Source organism: Dendrobates tinctorius, unplaced genomic scaffold (assembly GCF_039654945.1).
Source record: "Dendrobates tinctorius isolate UK_male_01 unplaced genomic scaffold, ASM3965494v1 ptg000274l, whole genome shotgun sequence".
NCBI classification, from domain to species: Eukaryota; Metazoa; Chordata; class Amphibia; order Anura; family Dendrobatidae; genus Dendrobates; species Dendrobates tinctorius.
In genome coordinates this window covers 1,326,527-1,347,553 of record NW_027361941.1, presented here as the reverse complement: position 1 = coordinate 1,347,553, position 21,027 = coordinate 1,326,527, and the positions used below count along the sequence as shown (strand labels likewise).

Below are 21,027 nucleotides of genomic sequence, written 5' to 3'. Positions count from 1 at the left end.
GCGCTAGCGCCAGCGCGCTCAAGCTTCAAGCCATCTCAGCAGCAAAGCGTCCTGCATCGTGCTTGCGTTATTGCGGTTGCAGACTTCTGTGGCGTTCGCAGTTGCGACGCCGTGCACACGCTCATTTACGGTAAGTCCGTTTGGTTGTAGTGCCACTTTAACTACTCCTGTGTTCGGCTACCGTACGTGTGCCGCTGTGCGTTTAACAGGCTCAGCGTTACCTTTTCTTTATTATTTTCCTGTGCAGCTCTGTGTCCCATAACAGAGACTGCCTCTTTTGCACTTGGGTGATTTAGAACCCTGTGCACACTACCGCTGTAGTGCACTGCCTCCCTTAGCAGCGGTTTTGCCATCTGCCGCACGGTGGACCCCGAGTGGCGAAGGCACTTTAATTATTTATTTTTTTTAGTGCCTTCCGCCACTCTTAACAGGGTTTTTCCCTTACGGGTTTTGCAAGGGTTGTGCTAATATGAAAAAGGGCTTTAGTTTCTCTAACTTTGACCAGTCTAGAAAATTTGACATTAGGGTCAATATCACCTGTTCATCTAAGGGGGTTGTGTATTATGCAGAGTGTCCCTGTGGAAAAATTTACATAGGTATGACCAGTCGTGAGCTCAAAGTTCATGTCCGTGAGCACTGTTTAGACATTGAGAAAGCTAAAACAGCCACTGACATCAGCTCTCTAAAGACCCTTCCTAGGCATTTCAGGAAGTACCATCAATGTAATTCTAGACTGCTTAAGGTGAAGGGGATTGATATGGTGACCCTTGGCCCTAGAGGGGGGGGATGTTTCTAAAATACTGGCCAAAAAAGAATGTCAATGGATTTATAGGCTGGGGACCCTCACACCCCAGGGTCTAGATGAAAGCTTTGGCTTTAGCGCTTATCTCTGATAACTTTAGGGGTGGTTACTTTGAGGGTAGGGGGTTTTAATGTGTCAATTAGTTTGTGTGTCTCTTTTTAATTGTATTTATTTTTGTTTAGTACTCCTGCCGCCACTCCTGTTCATATCGCAGAATGATGTACATCTTTCCTCAGATGGGATCATGAAGAGGATTTTTTACGATGGGGTTTCGTTGTCCTGCACTAATAGATGGATGGATGCCATTATGGATATGAGATGACCATGGGATCTTGTGTTATGCTGTTTTTGGTTGACACCGCAGCAGTGACGCCTTGTGTGACATTATCATCTCTTGTGCTTTGCACTTGAGTGGTGATGTTGCTGAGTGATACCGCTATGCGATATTAATAATACCATTCTAGTACGGCATTCAAATATTATGTAGATTTTTTGATATTGTCTTGTCAGTTAAATACTATAATCAAAAGTCTGATATTGCTGAGGAATATTATCATGTGATATTAATAACAAATGTATTGGTTAATCCTAGTACAGCGTATAAACGTTATATATACTTTTTTGATATTGACAGGGCATTGGAATGTCATAATCGAATTCATGTTTGCACTAGATATGAATATTTAGACATAGCTCTTTTATCGATTTACTGATTGATGCTTTAATTGCACCGTCACTTTATTATAGCTATGTATTCACTAATATGATATGATGGAATTGTGGTCGTGTTATTTCATGCCCACCCATTTGTGGTAGCACGCATGCGTGGAATACAGGGACGGTGGAAAATGCAAAGCGGTCTGTTCATGAATTAGGTGCGCACATCTCCACATAGGACCTGGCGATGCCTTATCATGTGACCGCAAAGTATTATTCCCATTGGACTCTATGTCCCACGTGATGCAGCGCATGCGTCATAAACACCTCAGTATTGGGATTTGAGCAGGACCTTTGGTGTTCATCGCACGCAGGTGCAGCTGATCATTTGGTATAGTGACTATAGACCTATGCTGCGCAGGCGCCGCCACTGATCCCCCACAACGGTACAATTGTTTTCTGCGCAGGCGCCAGTAGCGATCTATTATGGTGGACATAGTGAACGCAGGTTTGCGCAACTTTTAATGATTATGCACACGTGGTACTGGTATATAAATCGGATCTCCCCCTGCCCTGACACGCCTCCCGAAGAAGCAGTGCGAAACGCGCGTTGGGGTCGAGGGACGTCCAGGCATCTCCACCCGCATTTACAGGTATAGAATTGTCTAGCCTTTATTATATTCACCGGCATTAATTTTACCTCAATTGAGGTTCATTTTTGGGATAATTGGATATAGCTGCTTTTATGCAGCAATGAAATGTCATAATACAAATGATGTGGCCAGCAAATGTTTTACCATTGCAAGGTGATGATCTGTAGGATATCAGGTGCATTGTTCTTTTACCCCCTTACTTTTTCTTTGGTGAATTTTGGTGTTAGGATGTGAGATTCCATGGACTTGTAGGCCCCCTCCTTATTTTATGTTCCAGCACTTTTCCTGTGTATATATTTTTGTGTCTTTTTGTGCAATAAAATATAAATTTTTAACAAGTATACACTATTGTGTGGGGTCAACATTTTTTGTTACGTTGTTACCACAAAAGTAATAATATGATTCTGTGGTGTATTATTTATGCATGGATTCATGCTTTTTGGGCCAATTTTGTGATTGTATGGATTTCTAAGGGCCAATGCAGACGGCCATATATATTCCCTGATCTGAGAGAATCGGCCAATTATACTGTACAGCTGACACTTGGATCAGGATCTGACCCGAGTGTCAGCACAGTGTGGTCCGATTGTCTAGGATGAGAGAATCAGAGAACACTGAGGAAAAGATGGAGATCAAACTCTTCTCCATTATGTCATCGGAGTGGTTTGGTGTTTTCCACGCACTCATTGTATTGCATTACTGAGTGTGATCGGAATATCATACGTTACCAATATATAACATATAACGTATGTTCCAACCCCATGGATTGAGACAAACACCTTGGTCGCCTCAGAAAGACCTTTTTGAGTCAGGGCTACCATCCAAGAACAATAGAAAACCAAATTACAAGAGCCACCAGAATGTCAAGGAATCACCTGCTACATTACAAAGCTAAAGAAGAGAATAACCGGGAGCCTCTAGTGGTCACCTACAACCCAAATCTGGAGGTGCTAAGGGGAGTGGCACGGAAATTACAACCTTTACTACAAAAAGATGCCCGATTACAATCCATGTTTCCAGACCCCCCACTACTGTGTTTTAGGCAGCCCCCAAATCTAAGAAGCATCATTGTCAGAAGCTCCCTGTCCTCTCCAACAGCTGTAGGAACCTTTCCTTGCAACCAGAAAAAAATGTAAAACCTGTCCATTTATAATGACCACCGACAAGATAAAGATCCCCAACTCACATCAGGACTACAAGATCCCAGGTACTCTCAGCTGCATCACATCTAATGGGGTGTACTTAATTATTTGTACTAAATGTCCAACTGGGGGTCTGTATGTGGGGGAGACAGGGAAAAAGCTTAGAACAAGGATGAATGCTCATCGCCACACAATGAGAAAAAAGAAGGGATCTACCTGTGGCAAACATTTTTGTATCCCCGGTCATAGCATGATGGACATTAAATTACTTGTATTAAATGGTAACTTCAACTCTCAGAGAGACAGGAGGGTTTGGGAGTATAAATTTGTGACATCTTTTGACACACTCAGTGCAGGAATGAATGTGTCACATGGATTTATGTCTTTTTACATCAATTAAGGAATTTGCTCTTCAGAACTTCTGGGGTCATCACACAACACAGAACTAGACCCCAATCAGTGGATAATAAAACTTTCACACTCCTTATCTGTGAACTGTTCCAATATTTATGTTTATCCCTCTCCCATAATGACAATTCTGCTAAATGTCACTTGTCTTATCTATTGCGATATTTCTGTGTTGTTTTGTGTATAAATATGTGATTTTTCAGATGTTGTATTAGTCTAGCCTGACGAAGAGACCTGAGTAGTCTCAAAAGCTTGCAATGTGTTACCACCTTTTCAGTTAGCCATTAAAAGGTATCAACCACTGAGGACTCTCAATTCTAAATATTCTTCTATCTACTGGCTAACACGGTACAAAGATATATATCTTTCCTGTATCAAAGTCATTTGAACAGTTTTGGGTGGAGGAGAATGTTGTGGTCTAGAGGCAAAATGGTGATCATGGTAATACGGCCGGACTACACCACCGATAAAGCAGCCACAGCCGGTGACTGAGAGGAATCTGTGACTTCTCTGCATTCAGTGGTTACTACTCACCTGGGTAGTCATATGTGGGAATCTCCTCTTTACACCGCTCATCATCCCTCACATATGTCTCTGTAGGATTAATAGGAGTCAGATCTTCACCCTGAAACAAATATTGTAAAAGTCACCGACAGATGGAGAAGTCCCATCTATGATCAGCTCTAATCCTGCCATCTCCACCGTTCTCATTACACAAGTATAAAACATATAATACTGGTGGATAAAACAAGACTGAGCACAAGACCTTCACAGCCGTCTACACATCATAGGGGAGATCTCCTGACACCTTCTCTCCATCTACCTGATGATCCTGAGGAGCACTGGGATCTTCTTGGTTACAGTCCTGTGGAAGAAAAGGACGGTGACATCTCTCTGGTGTTGTCCTCTTACTGGATAGATCTGGAGGAAACACATACAGGGACTGAATTCATTCTCTACATACAGATAATTATAGGCCGTGTGTATTTAGTCCTATTACCTGGTGATGTGAGGGGCTGGGGAACCTCCATTATGACATTCTTGTACAGATCTCTGTGTCCTTCTAAATACTCCCACTCCTCCATGGAGAAATAGACAGCGACATCCTGACACCTTATAGGAACCTGACACATACAATGATACCGTCATCCCCCGATCCCTTCATAGTGTTACTGTATAATGTCCCAGCATTCCCAGCAGTGTCACCTCTCCAGTCAGCAGCTCAATCATCTTGTAGGTGAGTTCTAGGATCTTCTGGTCATTGATGTCCTCATGGATCAGGGGGTGAGGTGGAGGCCCCGTGATTGGGCTCAGGGGTCTTCCCCATCCCTCAGACACAGGGTCCTGACAGCGATCACTAGAGGTCTTCTTCACCACTGTGTAATCCTGGTTATGGAGAGACACATTAATAAATCTCACTACAGACATTTCCAGAGTCCTCACCTCTCCAGTTCTGTCCATCTGTTATTCCCATAGATAAGAATGATGTAATGTGACGTCATCAGAATCTCTCACCTCTCCAGTGAGACGGAAGAGGATCTCTAGGGTGAGGTGTAACATCCTCTCCGCCATCTTGTCTCTGTCCATATCCATCCTTGATGGGTAAATCAGGAAAATTCTCTTCTGTAGAAGATCTTCACTGAGAGGATCTGATATTGTAGAGACCTGAATGAGAAGAAGATGATCCGATGTAACATCATAAGAATCCTGTGTAATAATACAATTACTGGAGATAATAAGGGAAACATATGAGGAGATTTATTATCTTACAGGGTTTAGTTTTCTTCCCTGACATCTACTAATAAAACCTATATATTTAGGCCACAGACAACAAGCAGTTTCCTCCTCGGAGTCGGCAGCTGAACACGTTCCTCATAGACTCATCTTCCATAACGCTAATTCTCGTCTCATTACCGACACTGGAATCGGCATTAGCAATACTGCAGGAGATATTCATTACACGCGACATGAGAAATAACTCCTTCATGATGAGGACGACATCTTCATCTCCTACTGCGGCTCTAGAGACAGATGTGGCCAGAGTCGGTCACTGCCTCCATCCCCACCGGCCGTCTATATGAAGGTTTCCCGTCTTCCCCGCACTGGAATCTTCTCTCACGTTAGATCTCAGCTCTGAGTCACACACAGAAGTTTGAGGCTTTTCTGGAAGAACAGGACAGGAGAGATCTGAGGCCGATGTCTCCATGTACAGGGTTTCCCCTCGGGATAAGAGGCTTTTCTATCCCTTTCCCCCAATTAGAGGGGACACCTGTGGATATCGGGGTCTTTACCGGCTGCAGTCCTGGGGGGATTTACTCGGTAACGTGGACGTTGGACAAACGTCACCATCAATTCCCATCAGAGTGAAGGAACATCGCTCCTCTATTCAGCTCTATGGATCCAGGATGAAATCCACTGCAGCCCCTGCAAGAAAAGAGCGAAGTCTGGTGAGACCCCCGAGGCCGGAGATTTCTACAGCTGCTCTGTGCGCACAGGACCTGTGGTGAGGTCACAGGAGGGGAGGAGTCAGGGGGTCACATGATCAGGGGCCTCAGTGTGGGCAGGACTCTGCTGTGCTGGTTGTCATGGTGCTGGATGAGGGGAAGTTTATGTGTGGGGTCAGGAGGGGTGTACAGGGTGGATGTAGCAGAGCCGCGCGTGTACGAGGTGTACGGAGCGGAGCCGTGTGTGTACGAGGTGTACGGAGCGGAGCCGCGTGTGTACGAGGTGTACGGAGCGGAGCCGCGTGTGTACGAGGTGTACGGAGCGGAGCCGCGTGTGAACGAGGTGTACGGAGCGGAGCCGTGTGTGTACGAGGTGTACGGAGAGGAGCCCTGTGTGTACGAGGTGTACGGAGCGGAGCCGCCTGTGTACGAGGTGTACGGAGCGGAGCCGTGTGTGTACGAGGTGTACGGAGCGGAGCCGTGTGTGTACGAGGTGTACGGAGCGGAGCCGCGTGTGTACGAGGTGTACGGAGCGGAGCCGTGTGCGTACGAGGTGTACGGAGCGGAGCCGTGTGTGTACGCGGTGTACGGAGCGGAGCCGCGTGTGTACGAGATGTACGGAGCGGAGCCGTGTGTGTTCGAGGTGTACGGAGCGGAGCCGCGTGTGTACGAGGTGTACGGAGCGGAGCCGTGTGTGTATGAGGTGTACGGAACGGAGCCGCGTGTGTATGAGGTGTACAGAGCGGAGTCATGTGTACGAGGTGTACGGAGCGGAGCCGTGTGTGTACGAGGTGTACGGAGCGGAGCCGCGTGTGTACGAGGTGTACGGAGTGGAGCCGAGTGTGTTCGAGGTGTTCGGAGTGGCGCCGTGTGTGTACAAGGTGTACGGAGCGGAACCACGTGTGTACGAGGTGTACGGAGCAGAGTCGTGTGTGTACGAGGTGTACGGAGCGGAACCGCGTGTGTACGAGGTGTACGGAGCAGAGCCGTGTGTGTACAAGGTGTACGGAGTGGAGCCGAGTGTGTACGGGGTGTACGGAGCGGAGCCGAGCCATGTGTACGGAGCGGAGCCGTGTGTGTATGAGGTGTACGGAGCAGAGCCGTGTGTGCGAGGTGTACGGAGCGGAGCCGAGTGTGTACGAGGTGTTCGGAGTGGAGCCGCATGTCTACGAGGTGTACGGAGCAGAGCCGAGTGTGTACAAGGTGTACGGAGTGGAGCCGAGTATGTACGAGGTGTACGGAGCGGAGCCATGTGTACGAGGTGTACAGAGCAGAACCGAGTGTGTACGAGGTGTACGGAGCGGAGCCATGTGTGCGAGGTGTACGGAGCGGAGCCGAGTGTGTACGAGGTGTACGGAGCGGAGCCGAGTGTGTACGAGTTGTACGGAGCGGAGCCGAGTGTGTATGAGGTGTACGGAGCAGAGCCGTGTGTGCGAGATGTACGGAGCAGAGCCGAGTGTGTACGAGGTGTACGGAGCGGAGCCAAGTGTGTACGAGTTGTACGGAGCGGAGCCGTGTGTGTACGGAGTGGAGCTGCCTGTATACGAGGTGTACGTAGCGGAGCCGCGTGTACGTGGTGTACGGAGCGGAGCCGTGTGTGTACGAGGTGTACGGAGCGGAGCCGTGTGTGTACGAGGTGTACGGAGCGGAGCCGCGTGTGTACGAGGTGTACGGAGCGGAGCCGCGTGTGAACGAGGTGTACGGAGCGGAGCCGTGTGTGTACGAGGTGTACGGAGAGGAGCCCTGTGTGTACGAGGTGTACGGAGCGGAGCCGCCTGTGTACGAGGTGTACGGAGCGGAGCCGTGTGTGTACGAGGTGTACGGAGCGGAGCCGTGTGTGTACGAGGTGTACGGAGCGGAGCCGCGTGTGTACGAGGTGTACGGAGCGGAGCCGTGTGCGTACGAGGTGTACGGAGCGGAGCCGTGTGTGTACGCGGTGTACGGAGCGGAGCCGCGTGTGTACGAGATGTACGGAGCGGAGCCGTGTGTGTTCGAGGTGTACGGAGCGGAGCCGCGTGTGTACGAGGTGTACGGAGCGGAGCCGTGTGTGTATGAGGTGTACGGAACGGAGCCGCGTGTGTATGAGGTGTACAGAGCGGAGTCATGTGTACGAGGTGTACGGAGCGGAGCCGTGTGTGTACGAGGTGTACGGAGCGGAGCCGCGTGTGTACGAGGTGTACGGAGTGGAGCCGAGTGTGTTCGAGGTGTTCGGAGTGGCGCCGTGTGTGTACAAGGTGTACGGAGCGGAACCACGTGTGTACGAGGTGTACGGAGCAGAGTCGTGTGTGTACGAGGTGTACGGAGCGGAACCGCGTGTGTACGAGGTGTACGGAGCAGAGCCGTGTGTGTACAAGGTGTACGGAGTGGAGACGAGTGTGTACGGGGTGTACGGAGCGGAGCCGAGCCATGTGTACGGAGCGGAGCCGTGTGTGTATGAGGTGTACGGAGCAGAGCCGTGTGTGCGAGGTGTACGGAGCGGAGCCGAGTGTGTACGAGGTGTTCGGAGTGGAGCCGCATGTCTACGAGGTGTACGGAGCAGAGCCGAGTGTGTACAAGGTGTACGGAGTGGAGCCGAGTATGTACGAGGTGTACGGAGCGGAGCCATGTGTACGAGGTGTACAGAGCAGAACCGAGTGTGTACGAGGTGTACGGAGCGGAGCCATGTGTGCGAGGTGTACGGAGCGGAGCCGAGTGTGTACGAGGTGTACGGAGCGGAGCCGAGTGTGTACGAGTTGTACGGAGCGGAGCCGAGTGTGTATGAGGTGTACGGAGCAGAGCCGTGTGTGCGAGATGTACGGAGCAGAGCCGAGTGTGTACGAGGTGTACGGAGCGGAGCCAAGTGTGTACGAGTTGTACGGAGCGGAGCCGTGTGTGTACGGAGTGGAGCTGCCTGTATACGAGGTGTACGTAGCGGAGCCGCGTGTACGTGGTGTACGGAGCGGAGCCGTGTGTGTACCGGGTGTACGGAGCGGAGCCGGGTGTGTACGAGTTGCACGGAGCGGAGCCGTGTGTGTACGAGATGTATGGAGCGGAGCTGCCTGTATACGAGGTGTACGGAGTGGAGCCGCGTGTACGAGTTGTACGGAGCGGAGCCGTGTGTGTACGAGGTGTACGGAACGGAACCGTGTGTGTACGAGGTGTACGGAGCGGAGCCGTGTGTGTACAAGGTGTACGGAGCGGAGCCGTGTGTGTACGAGGTGTACGTAGCAGAGCCGTGTGTGTACGAGGTATACGGAGCGGAGCCATGTGTGTACGAGGTGTACGGAGCGGAGCCGTGTGTGTACGAGGTGTACGGAGCGGAGCCGTGTGTGTACGAGGTGTACGGAGCGGAGCCGTGTGTGTACGAGGTGTACGGAGCGGAGCCGCGTGTGTACGAGGTGTACGGAGCGGAGCCGTGTGCGTACGAGGTGTACGGAGCGGAGCCGTGTGTGTACGCGGTGTACGGAGCGGAGCCGCGTGTGTACGAGATGTACGGAGCGGAGCCGTGTGTGTTCGAGGTGTACGGAGCGGAGCCGCGTGTGTACGAGGTGTACGGAGCGGAGCCGTGTGTGTATGAGGTGTACGGAACGGAGCCGCGTGTGTATGAGGTGTACAGAGCGGAGTCATGTGTACGAGGTGTACGGAGCGGAGCCGTGTGTGTACGAGGTGTACGGAGCGGAGCCGCGTGTGTACGAGGTGTACGGAGTGGAGCCGAGTGTGTTCGAGGTGTTCGGAGTGGCGCCGTGTGTGTACAAGGTGTACGGAGCGGAACCACGTGTGTACGAGGTGTACGGAGCAGAGTCGTGTGTGTACGAGGTGTACGGAGCGGAACCGCGTGTGTACGAGGTGTACGGAGCAGAGCCGTGTGTGTACAAGGTGTACGGAGTGGAGCCGAGTGTGTACGGGGTGTACGGAGCGGAGCCGAGCCATGTGTACGGAGCGGAGCCGTGTGTGTATGAGGTGTACGGAGCAGAGCCGTGTGTGCGAGGTGTACGGAGCGGAGCCGAGTGTGTACGAGGTGTTCGGAGTGGAGCCGCATGTCTACGAGGTGTACGGAGCAGAGCCGAGTGTGTACAAGGTGTACGGAGTGGAGCCGAGTATGTACGAGGTGTACGGAGCGGAGCCATGTGTACGAGGTGTACAGAGCAGAACCGAGTGTGTACGAGGTGTACGGAGCGGAGCCATGTGTGCGAGGTGTACGGAGCGGAGCCGAGTGTGTACGAGGTGTACGGAGCGGAGCCGAGTGTGTACGAGTTGTACGGAGCGGAGCCGAGTGTGTATGAGGTGTACGGAGCAGAGCCGTGTGTGCGAGATGTACGGAGCAGAGCCGAGTGTGTACGAGGTGTACGGAGCGGAGCCAAGTGTGTACGAGTTGTACGGAGCGGAGCCGTGTGTGTACGGAGTGGAGCTGCCTGTATACGAGGTGTACGTAGCGGAGCCGCGTGTACGTGGTGTACGGAGCGGAGCCGTGTGTGTACCGGGTGTACGGAGCGGAGCCGGGTGTGTACGAGTTGCACGGAGCGGAGCCGTGTGTGTACGAGATGTATGGAGCGGAGCTGCCTGTATACGAGGTGTACGGAGTGGAGCCGCGTGTACGAGTTGTACGGAGCGGAGCCGTGTGTGTACGAGGTGTACGGAACGGAACCGTGTGTGTACGAGGTGTACGGAGCGGAGCCGTGTGTGTACAAGGTGTACGGAGCGGAGCCGTGTGTGTACGAGGTGTACGTAGCAGAGCCGTGTGTGTACGAGGTATACGGAGCGGAGCCATGTGTGTACGAGGTGTACGGAGCGGAGCCATGAGTGTACGGAGTGTGTGGAGCGGAGCCGCGTGTGTACGAGGTGTACGGAGCGGAGCCATGAGTGTATGGTGTGTACGGACCGGAGCCGCATGTGTACGAGGTGTACGGAGCAGAGACATGTGTACACGGTGTACAGAGTGGAGACGTGTTTGTGCCTCTGCGGTAAGAGGGATCTGGGAACCTGTGTGGCCAACTGTTAACGGTCTTGAAAACCGTGTGATACTGACCGGGGTCAGAAAGAGACTGTGTGTGAACTGATATCTATCGGATGCCTCTGAGGACAAGAGGTATCCGCGAACCTGTGTGGTGATCCAACAGGTAACGGTATTGACAACTGTGTGTTATACTGACCGGGTCAGTGAAAGACTGTGTGAGAAGTGGCTATAGGGTGCCTCTGTGGATAAGCATCCATGTATCTGCATCCATGTGTTAAAGCTGAAGGTTTAACAGACAGTGCAAATGACTGCTGGAACTGTCTAAATAATAAACTGAATGGCTTAATTTTAACCCTGAGCGTGCCAGTGTTTACCTCAAAGACCTGCCAAGAGAGTAATCCCCATCCACTCACATGGTGGAACCTTACAACATACTGTATATATATATTATATATACTCACATGCACCACAGATATACACAATCATACTGTATACTATATATATGCACACATATGCACACACATACTATATACAGACACACACACTATATACTGCACATGTACATGCACAGATACACATATACATGTATACTTACAAGGTTCTGTGGCTTCACTTGTACAGATCCATTCCCAGGACATTGTTTTATGAGCAGCCATGATGAGCACTTGGAGGAAATGACACAGAGACACAGGGTTGCAGGCATCTTTCTGGCCCTGCTCTGATCTCTGCTGTGCTGTAATTGGCCCCTCCACCTCACTCTCAACTTCTAACCTGACTGTAGGGAGAAAGAGAGAGAGAGGGAGGCTGGAGGGGGTTTGGGAGAGAAGCTCTAGGACTACAGAGGATGCACAGTGTTATTCACTGCTGTGCACCCTCTGTGCACTTCATAAAGGGGCTGCAGATGCAGGAGGCCCCCTTTGTGGGTGCGGGCCCTGGGCATCTGCCTGGTCTGCCTGCCCCAAACGCCGGCCCTGGACGTGGTAATATTGGCGACTACAGGAAGGGGGTGTTCACTCTTGTAATTCTGTATTTGGGATACAACTTCAGTAGGAGCCTAAAATCTTTCTCCTAGGACTCCTGGGAGAGGGTGTAGACCCAGACTCCATATGGGAATAGCTCAAGAATATTATTCTAGCCAGAAAGTTGTTGGCTCTACATTGGATACACAATTCTCACCCAATGATAAAAGGGCTAAAATCCAGGATATATATCACTCTATGCTTGGAAAGGGGAAGCTTATATTAATGGAACGCTCTCAAGAAATCCATCCACATACCACATTACCCCAGGTATTGCTTCAGAAAACCTTCTCAGAAATCCTACACTGGACCGTTTCTCCATTCCCTTACAGTAAACTGGGAATTTATATATTTATACCCAAGATGTCCGAAGATAATAATTCTCTCAGACCACAAAACTGATCCTTCTTAGATCTATTCTTTTTCTTTTGATGCCCCAATAGGGAAAAAATAATCAGTCATTAAGTATTCAGATATTATGTCTGTACAAATGTAAAATTACTATTCCAAAGCTTTATACTATAGAGCGAAATCGGGATTTATCTCATTGTAACCGGTTGTTGTATTGTTTACTGGTTTTTCTCTCTTTTTATTGTTTTTCTCACAATATTTGTATAAGAAAAACACAATGTTAGTAATTCTTTGTTTTCTTCAATAAAAAGGATCTGATTGAAAAAAGAAAGGTGATAAAGTTGTTAATAGATGAAACGTATAGAAAATACCAAGATCACATGAGAAGGTGCTCGTACGAATTCACTGATAAATGTGGTCGCTGATTGGCAAGGAGGTTATATCCATGTATGCAAGGGACATATGTACCCAAAATAAAAGGGGCACCCGGGCCAGAAATGCATAACCCCTCTGACACAGCTGAGGCATGTTGTTGCTATTATAGCTCGCTCTATAATATCCATGGATAATACCACGACATGCCACCTAATATTCCGGAAAGAAAAATTGACAAATATATTATGGACGCTGCTCTTCCTTCCTTACAGACCCCTTAGCAGGAGGAACTAGACAAAGCTGTCACTGAGGAAGAGATCGGAGAGGCCATTACATCATTCCCTATCGGGAAGAGCCCTGGGCCGGATGAGGGCAATAATAGATGTTAAAAGATGTTTGCACCCCAGTTATTACCATTTTTAGGAGAAGTGATCAGTAATATCTCAGAAGACCCCCTCTCTGCCCCTTAATTATTGGAGGCTGACATAACATTGTTTCTGAAAGCCTGGAGAAGAACCAAATGTCTGCCCTAATTTTCATCCAATATCACTAATTACTGTAGATGTGAAAATATTCTCTACAGTGATTACAGCCCGGCTCTCCCACTACCTGCCCCCAATTGTTACTGACCATCAGGTTGGCTTTATTAAGGACAGAGAAGCTCGTGAGAAACATTGTTATTAATGTCACATGCGGAAACCCCGGGGATCCCAATGTGCCTTGTTTCTGCCGACACTGAAGAAGCGTTGGACATAGTGCCCGGACTTTCTTGAAGATCACCCTACGACATATTGGGTTGGGCCTTTTCTTGTTATCTATCATTCTCTCCTTATACACTGACCCTAAACTGATAATTAGGGGAGACGGCCTTCTATCTGACACATCATCTATTAATAATGGGACGAGGCGAGGGCGCCCCTCATCACTTCTCCTATACACACCGGTGATGGAGCATTTAGTGGTGGCATTATGTATAAATCCTGATATTAGTGGGTTACTATAGGCTCACAGCTCTATACACTCGCTCTATACACAGGTGACTTGTGGCTCTATGTTTCACCCCCAATGATCTCATTTCCCTCTGTAAAGGTACTGTCACACATAGCGATGCACCAGCGATCCCGACCAGCGATATGATGCGGACAGGATCGCTGGTGCATCGCTAAGTGGTCGCTAGTGAGCTGCCACACAGGCGGATCTCACCAGCGACATCGCTGGGGACGGGGGTCGCTACTTACCTGTCACACTAGGCGATCCTGCGTCCTCCCGCCCAGCTCCACGCTCGTCGCTCGTCTCTCCACAGGAAGTGCCGCAGGAAGCTGACGACGAGAAACAGTCCTGGACGTTCTCGCACGATCAGCGATAACCAGCGGGGGAGCGGGTCGTAGGTAAGTATCAGACACAGCGATATCGCTTAGTGTGACAGTACCTTTAGTAGCAATGGACAATATAGTAAGGAGCAGAAAGACAGCGATCAGATAGCAGCACATAGAAAAACAAGCGCTGATCCCACAAATAACGAGAAGGAACAACTAAGATCTTCTCTGAGATTTCACATAGAGAAGGGACGATTGTCTAAGAACTATCAGAGAAACTCTTCCCTGAATTTCCACACAAGCCGCATTGGTGTTATATTCCTAAAGTCCACAAAGACGCAGCCCCCCACCAGGTCGCCCGATAGTGTGCGGGGTCGGATCAGTAACAGAATCTTTATCTACATTTATAGACCGGTGTCTGAGACCATTACTGAGAATAGCACCTGCTCACATCAAGGACACCGGAGATTTATTGTCATGTCGGACACTGTTCGCACCAGGGTGTCCGGCAGACAGCGGTAATACCCCATCCTACCACTTTGTTCTCAACGGCGCTGGTTGTTCCTCTGATCCGGCTTGGATTGGGTTAACCAGGTTGTTATTCTGGCTGGGGTCTTAGCCACGTCCACTGTCTTTAAATTGTCCTGCGTGACTATGGGCGTCGCTGACTATAGCTCTTGCCTTGTGCTAGCGATACCGGTCTGGAGTGGTGGTCTAAGGAGCATACGGTTGCTGGTGTAGTATATTCCATTGTTGCAATTTTGCCTCCCTGTGTTGTATTATTTGGTTGCCCTTGCACATTACTGTATTCCCCTGTGTGTACGCGGTGTGGTGCATTTCCGTTATCCCTGTCCATACTTATTTGTGGGGTCTGGTGTTTGGTCTCCTCACTGGGTGGAGGGTGGTGGGTTCAGCTTAGGGCTGGACAGGAGACAAGGACAGGGTGGAGGCCCAGGCAGGCACACCTTCAGTGTAAACCCTGGGTTGAGGGACAGACAGGGTTTCCCCTAGTCTGAGGGACACCGCAGGGGCCCCGGGGTTTCAGCCTAAAGTCACCTAGGCTTCCCATGACATTATAGTCGGCCCAAAAAAAAAAAAAAAGGGGTTATTTACCATGGATCCCATAGTCTCCATTACTAAGCAGCTGGAGGCTCTGTCCACACAGGTCACTGAACTGAGGGGGGCGGTCCAACAACAAGGCCTGTCAGTTCCTGCTGTGCAAACTGAGACAGCAGCCAGGGCAGCTGAACCCAAGTTACCTCTCCCTGAACGATTTTCTGGTGATCGCTGTAAGTTCATTGTATTTCGTGAATCCTGCAAATTGTATTTTCATATGCGTCCTCTCTCCTCAGGAGATGAGGCTCAGCGTGTGGGCTTGGTAATTTCCTTGCTGAGTGGTGATCCACAAGCATGGGCCTTTTCACTACCTCCGGATTCACATGCATTTGAGTCCGTAGACCTTTTTTTTTCTGCTCTTGGTTTAATCTATGACGATCCAGACAGACTGGCGTTAGCAGAGTCTAAAATCTGCTCTCTGCTCCAGGGTGAGCGACTGGTGGAGGATTACTGCACTGAATTTCGTTGCTGGGCTGTGGACACTCAATGGAATGACCCTGCTCTAAGAAGTCAATTTTTGCATGGGGCTTCTGGAAGGGTTAAACAAGCCCTGCTAATATATGAGACTCCCGCCTCTCTGGAGGCTGCTATGGTACTTGTTGTACGCATTGATCGCCGTTTTCGTCAGAGGTCGCAGGAGACATAGCCTGTGGGGGGAGGGGCAGTTTCTGGTGAGGTTGTTTCGGGTGAATCCGTGGAACCTATGCAGATCACTGGTATATCTCATACACATAATAACAAACATAAATGTCCCTTGCCCAGAAAGCAAGGGGTCTGTTTTTTTTGTGGCAAAAAAGGACATTTTACTAATCCATGCCCCCTGGTACCTAAGAAGGACGCGTCGGCGGAAAAACTGCTAGACTCAGAGGGTTTGGAGGAGTCTAGTCTGAGCCTTTGCATATCCTCCGTGGTGGTCTCCCAGTGCATGCTCCCTGCCAAGGTAGTTATCGGGGGCCAAGAGCTGTCAATTACTGTATTTGTAGATAGTGGTTCAGCTGCTAATCTCATTGATGAAAAGTTTGCGCGTACAGCGGGATTTAAGGTGGAAGAGCTGCCTAATCCTATCCGGGTGGTTACCATCAATGCCTCCCCTCTCTCACAAGGGGAGATTAAAGAGTTTGTGGCTGATGTAAAACTCCACATTGGGGTCCTACACTCTGAGCGGGTAACATGTAAGGTGCTCAGTAATTTACCTTCTCATATAGCTCTGGGGTTTCCATGGTTGTCTATGCACAATTGATGATTGATTGGAAAACCCAGGACATAATTCAGTGGAGCAGATACTGCCAGGAGAGTTGTCTGGCCACGTGTATCTCCGCGGTGACTCCCAGCATCCCGGAGCCACTGCTGGACTTTGCTGATGTATTTTCTGAAAGAGGTTGTTCTGAGCTGCCACCGCACCGACCCTATGACTGTGCTATTAGATTAAAACCGGGGGCCAAGTTACCGAAAGCCAGGATGTTTAATATCTCAGGTCCTGAGAGGCAAGCGCTCAAGGAATACATTGCAGAGAGTCTAAGCAAAGGGCACATCAGGCCCTCATCATCTCCATTGGCGGCTGGGTTCTTCTTTGTCAAGAAGAAAGATGGCGGATTACGTCCGTTTCTGGATTTCAGGGAACTCAACCAGATCACGGTTCGTGACCCATACCCGATGCCACTGATACCCGATTTGTTCAACCAGGTGTCTGGTGCCAAATGGTTTTCCAAGCTTGACCTCAGGGGGGCATACAATCTCATAAGAGTCCGTCAAGGGGATGAATGGAAGACGGCATTTAATACCCCTGAGGGTCATTTTGAAAGTTTGGTGATGCCATTTGGGTTGACGAGCGCTCCAGCAGTATTTCAACATTTCATAAATGATGTCTTTTCTCATCTCTTGGGGAAATTTGTTATTATATACCTTGATGACATTCTTATTTACTCACGCGACTGTGATGCACACATAGAGCATGTTAGGCAGGTATTGCAGTTACTGAGGGAAAACAAGCTCTATGCCAAGCTTGAGAAATGTGTATTTGTCGTCCAAGAATTACCTTTTTTGGGTTATGTAATTTCCGCCGCAGGGTTTAAAATGGACACCGCTAAGGTGCAAGCGGTGCTGCAGTGGGATCGGCCTGATAATCTCAAGGCGCTTCAGCGATTCCTGGGCTTTTCAAACTATTATAGGAAATTTATTAAGAATTTTTCTATGATTGCTAAACCGCTCACCGACATGACTAAAAAAGGTACCAATTTTTCTGACTGATCTGAGGCTGCTGTGCGCGCGTTTGAATTCCTGAAAAACAGTTTTGCTTCAGCTCCCATCCTGGTTCAGCCTGATGTCTCCCTACCATTTACTGTGGAGGTGGATGCATCCGAAGTTGAAGTGGGGGCGGTACTGTCTCAGGGTCCATCCTTGGGCAAATTGCATCCGTGTGCCTACTTCTCCAAGAAGCTGTCGCCTGCCGAGCATAATTACGATATTGGTAACAGGGAATTGTTGGCCATCAAGTTGGCATTTGAGGAGTGGCGACACTTCTTGGAGGGGGCTGTCCATCAGATTACTGTTATAACAGACCATAAAAATCTGCTTTATTTAGAGTCTTCTAAACGCCTGTCCCCCAGACAGGCTCTCTGGGCGCTATTCTTCACCCGGTTCAATTTTTTTGTGACATACCGACCAGGTTCTAAGAATATTAAGGCGGACGCCTTGTCCAGATGTTTCCCGGGTGGAGAGCCAGGTGAGGATCCGGTGCCTATCCTCCAAAAGGGTGTTGTGGTCTCGGCTCTCACGACAGAAGTTGAGGCAGAGATTGCTGAGGCTCAGGAGGAGGTACCGCCGGATCTGCCTCCTAATAAATCGTTTGTGCCACTACACCTACGCTTAAAGGTGTTAGGGGAACATCACGATACTGTCCTGGCGGGCCACCCAGGGGTTAAGGGCACTCTGGAACTTGTATCACGTCGTTTTTGGTGGCCCAAAATCCGACAGGAAGTGGCCTCATATGTGTCAGCCTGTACCACGTGCGCACGGGCCAAGACACCATGCTCCCGTCCTGCTGGCACGTTGCATCCTCTCTGTGTGCCCAGTAAGCCATGGACTGATATTTCCATGGATTTCATTACTGATTTGCCCTCCTCGGCTGGGAACACAGTCATTCTGGTATTAGTTGATCGGTTCTCTAAAATGTCGCATTTCGTTGCTTTGCCATCTTTGCCCAATGCGAAGACCCTTGCTCAGGTATTTATTCGCGAGGTGGTCAGACTTCATGGTGTCCCGTCTGACATTGTATCTGATAGAGGTACACAATTTGTGGCAAAATTTTGGAGAGCTTTTTGTTCACGCCTAGGGATTAAATTGTCTCATTCATCGACTTTCCATCCGCAGTCAAATGGGCAGATTGAGAGTATGAACCAAAACCTAGAACAATACTTACGCTGTTTTGTGTCTGACAATCAGGAGGAGTGGTCGGCGTTTCTTCCTCTGGCTGAATTTGCGATAAACAATCATTATCAGGAATCGTCTGGGGAATCTCCTTTCTTTTGTGTTTATGGTCAACATCCCCAATTCTGTACCTTGCGCCAAGGGTGCTCGGCAGGCGTCCCTGAGGAGGACCAGTTGGGAGCACAATTGTCATCCGTTTGGAGGAGAGTAAAGCAGCGCTTGCTGAATGTAGGTTCTAGGTACAAACGTGTGGCTGACGGTAGACGTGTGCCAGGTCCGGACCTGTGTGTGGGTGATTGGGTGTGGTTGTCTACAAGGAACATCAAACTCAAAATACCATCGCTTTAGTTGGGTCCCAGGTTCATTGGTCCATTTAGGATGTCCGCAATTATCAACCCTGTGGCATTTCGTTTGGAGTTACCTGCCGTATACAAGATACATAATGTGTTTCACAGGGCGTTACTTAAGAAGGCCGTGGGTGCGGTTGATGTTTCGCCCGTGCCACCACCTCCCGTCTTGGTGGATGGCACATTGGAGTTTGAGGTGTCCAAGGTGGTTGACTCTCGGGTAGTGCGTCACACTCTACAGTACCTGGTCCACTGGCGTGGCTATGGTCCGGAGGAGAGGACTTGGGTGCCGGCTTCGGACATACATGCGGACCGACTGGTTACAATGTTTCATCGCCGCCATCCGGACAAGCCGGGTCCTCGACATTGTGAGGTTCCTGGGGTCCCTTGTAGAAGGCGGGGTACTGTCATGTCGGACACTGTTCGCACCAGGGTGTCCGGCAGACAGCGGTAATACCCCATCCTACCACTTTGTTCTCAGCGGCGCTGGTTGTTCCTCTGATCCGGCTTGGATTGGGTTAACCAGGTTGTCATTCTGGCTGAGGTCTTAGCCACGCCCACTGTCTTTAAATTGTCCTGCGTGACTATGGGCGTCGCCGACTATAGCTCTTGCCTTGTGCTAAGCGATACCGGTCTGGAGTGGTGGTCTAAGGAGCATACGGTTGCTGGTGTAGTATATTCCATTGTTGCCATTTTGCCTCCCTGTGTTGTATTATTTGGTTGCCCTTGCACATTACTGTATTCCCCTGTGTGTACGCGGTGTGGTGCATTTCCGTTATCCCTGTCCATACTTATTTGTGGGGTCTGGTGTTTGGTCTCCTCACTGGGTGGAGGGTGGTGGGTTCAGCTTAGGGCTGGACAGGAGACAAGGACAGGGTGGAGGCCCAGGCAGGCACACCTTCAGTGTAAACCCTGGGTTGAGGGACAGACAGGGTTTCCCCTAACCTGAGGGACACTGCAGGGGCCCCGGGGTTTTAGCCTAAAGTCACCTAGGCTTCCCATGACATTTATAGAGAATTGTGTCCGATATAGATTGGCAGGAGGGTTATAAATTGGCTTTGATCGACGTCGGGAGCTTGTACGCACGAATTCCACAAATCACAGGACTGGAAGCAATAAAAAATCTATGGAAAAAACTGCTGAAACAGATGACTATATTGGATTCATCCTGGAAAGCCTGAATGTTATATTGTCCCATAAGGCCTTCTCTTTTGGGGGCAGCTGGTCCACCCAGATGACGGGGACAGCGATGGGGGCGCCGGATGCTGCAGTTTCACTAATTTGTTCTTGCCAGACTTTGAAAATAAATATATTTATAGTGTAAAACCCCCACCTGACACCTCCGTGTGGACCACCGGTACGTGGGTGATGTGTTTCTGGTGTGGGCTGGGACAGAAAGGGGTACAGAAAGGGGTTAATGATTTCATTAAATATATGAACGAGGAGAATAAGGTTAATATGAGATTTATTCACAATTTGGATGGAATAACTTTTTTCTCAGATGTGAATAATAAAATAGTGGATGGTAGAATAATAACCAGCACCTATAAAAACCTGCAGCCATCAATATGTCCCTCCATTCTAATAATGCGCACCTGGAACATACTAACAGAGGCCGACCATACAGCCGGTATCTGAGGCTGAGAACAATGAATAGTAGAGAAGAAGGTTTCCTACAACAAGCGAATGACCTGACAGACGACTTATTACACAGAGGTTATCCGCCAACATTATTACACTGTGCTAGAGCGATGGAGGAACCCATGTGGGTCTAGTTACAGGATCCAGGAGGAAGAGCAGAAAAAAGGACGAGATAATAAAAGGTTTATTGTTACTGTTACACCTAATCCCAATATGAATGTAATAAAATCAGCGATAAACAGGAATTGGCATTTGTGAGGAGATAAAGATTTAGCCGTAGCAGCAAAGAACAACCCTCGATTGCTTCTAGAAGAAGCGGTGACTTAGATGACTTATCGCTACAGGAAAGATTCCAGGAGAACAATAAAGTCACCTGGTTACATGGAAGATGTCCAAG

At 49.5% G+C, this 21,027-nt stretch overlaps 1 protein-coding gene across 1 annotated transcript; it reads right to left on the bottom strand.

Annotated features, from left to right (window-relative positions):
• Positions 1-4,440: 4,440 nt before the first annotated feature.
• Positions 4,441-16,436, bottom strand: LOC141072531 (oocyte zinc finger protein XlCOF8.4-like). The gene is made up of 5 exons (XM_073559803.1): positions 16,410-16,436; positions 5,178-5,327; positions 4,869-5,048; positions 4,663-4,786; positions 4,441-4,583 (listed from the first exon to the last, which is right to left on the bottom strand). The coding sequence occupies exons 1-5, from the start codon at positions 16,434-16,436 to the stop codon at positions 4,441-4,443; spliced, it is 624 nt and encodes a 207-aa protein (XP_073415904.1).
• Positions 16,437-21,027: the final 4,591 nt, after the last annotated feature.

What these genes read in the sequence shown, in the direction of transcription:
- LOC141072531 (XM_073559803.1), bottom strand. Translation starts at nt 16,436, where the DNA reads ATGGAAACCCCAGAGCTATATGAGAAG. An exon ending in CCCCAGAGCTATATGAGAAG is followed by an intron (nt 5,328 to 16,409) that starts GTAAATTACTGA and finishes CTTCTCATTCAG; the next exon opens with GTCTCTACAATATCAGATCC. An exon ending in CCAGCCCCTCACATCACCAG is followed by an intron (nt 4,584 to 4,662) that starts GTAATAGGACTA and finishes TGTTTCCTCCAG; the next exon opens with ATCTATCCAGTAAGAGGACA.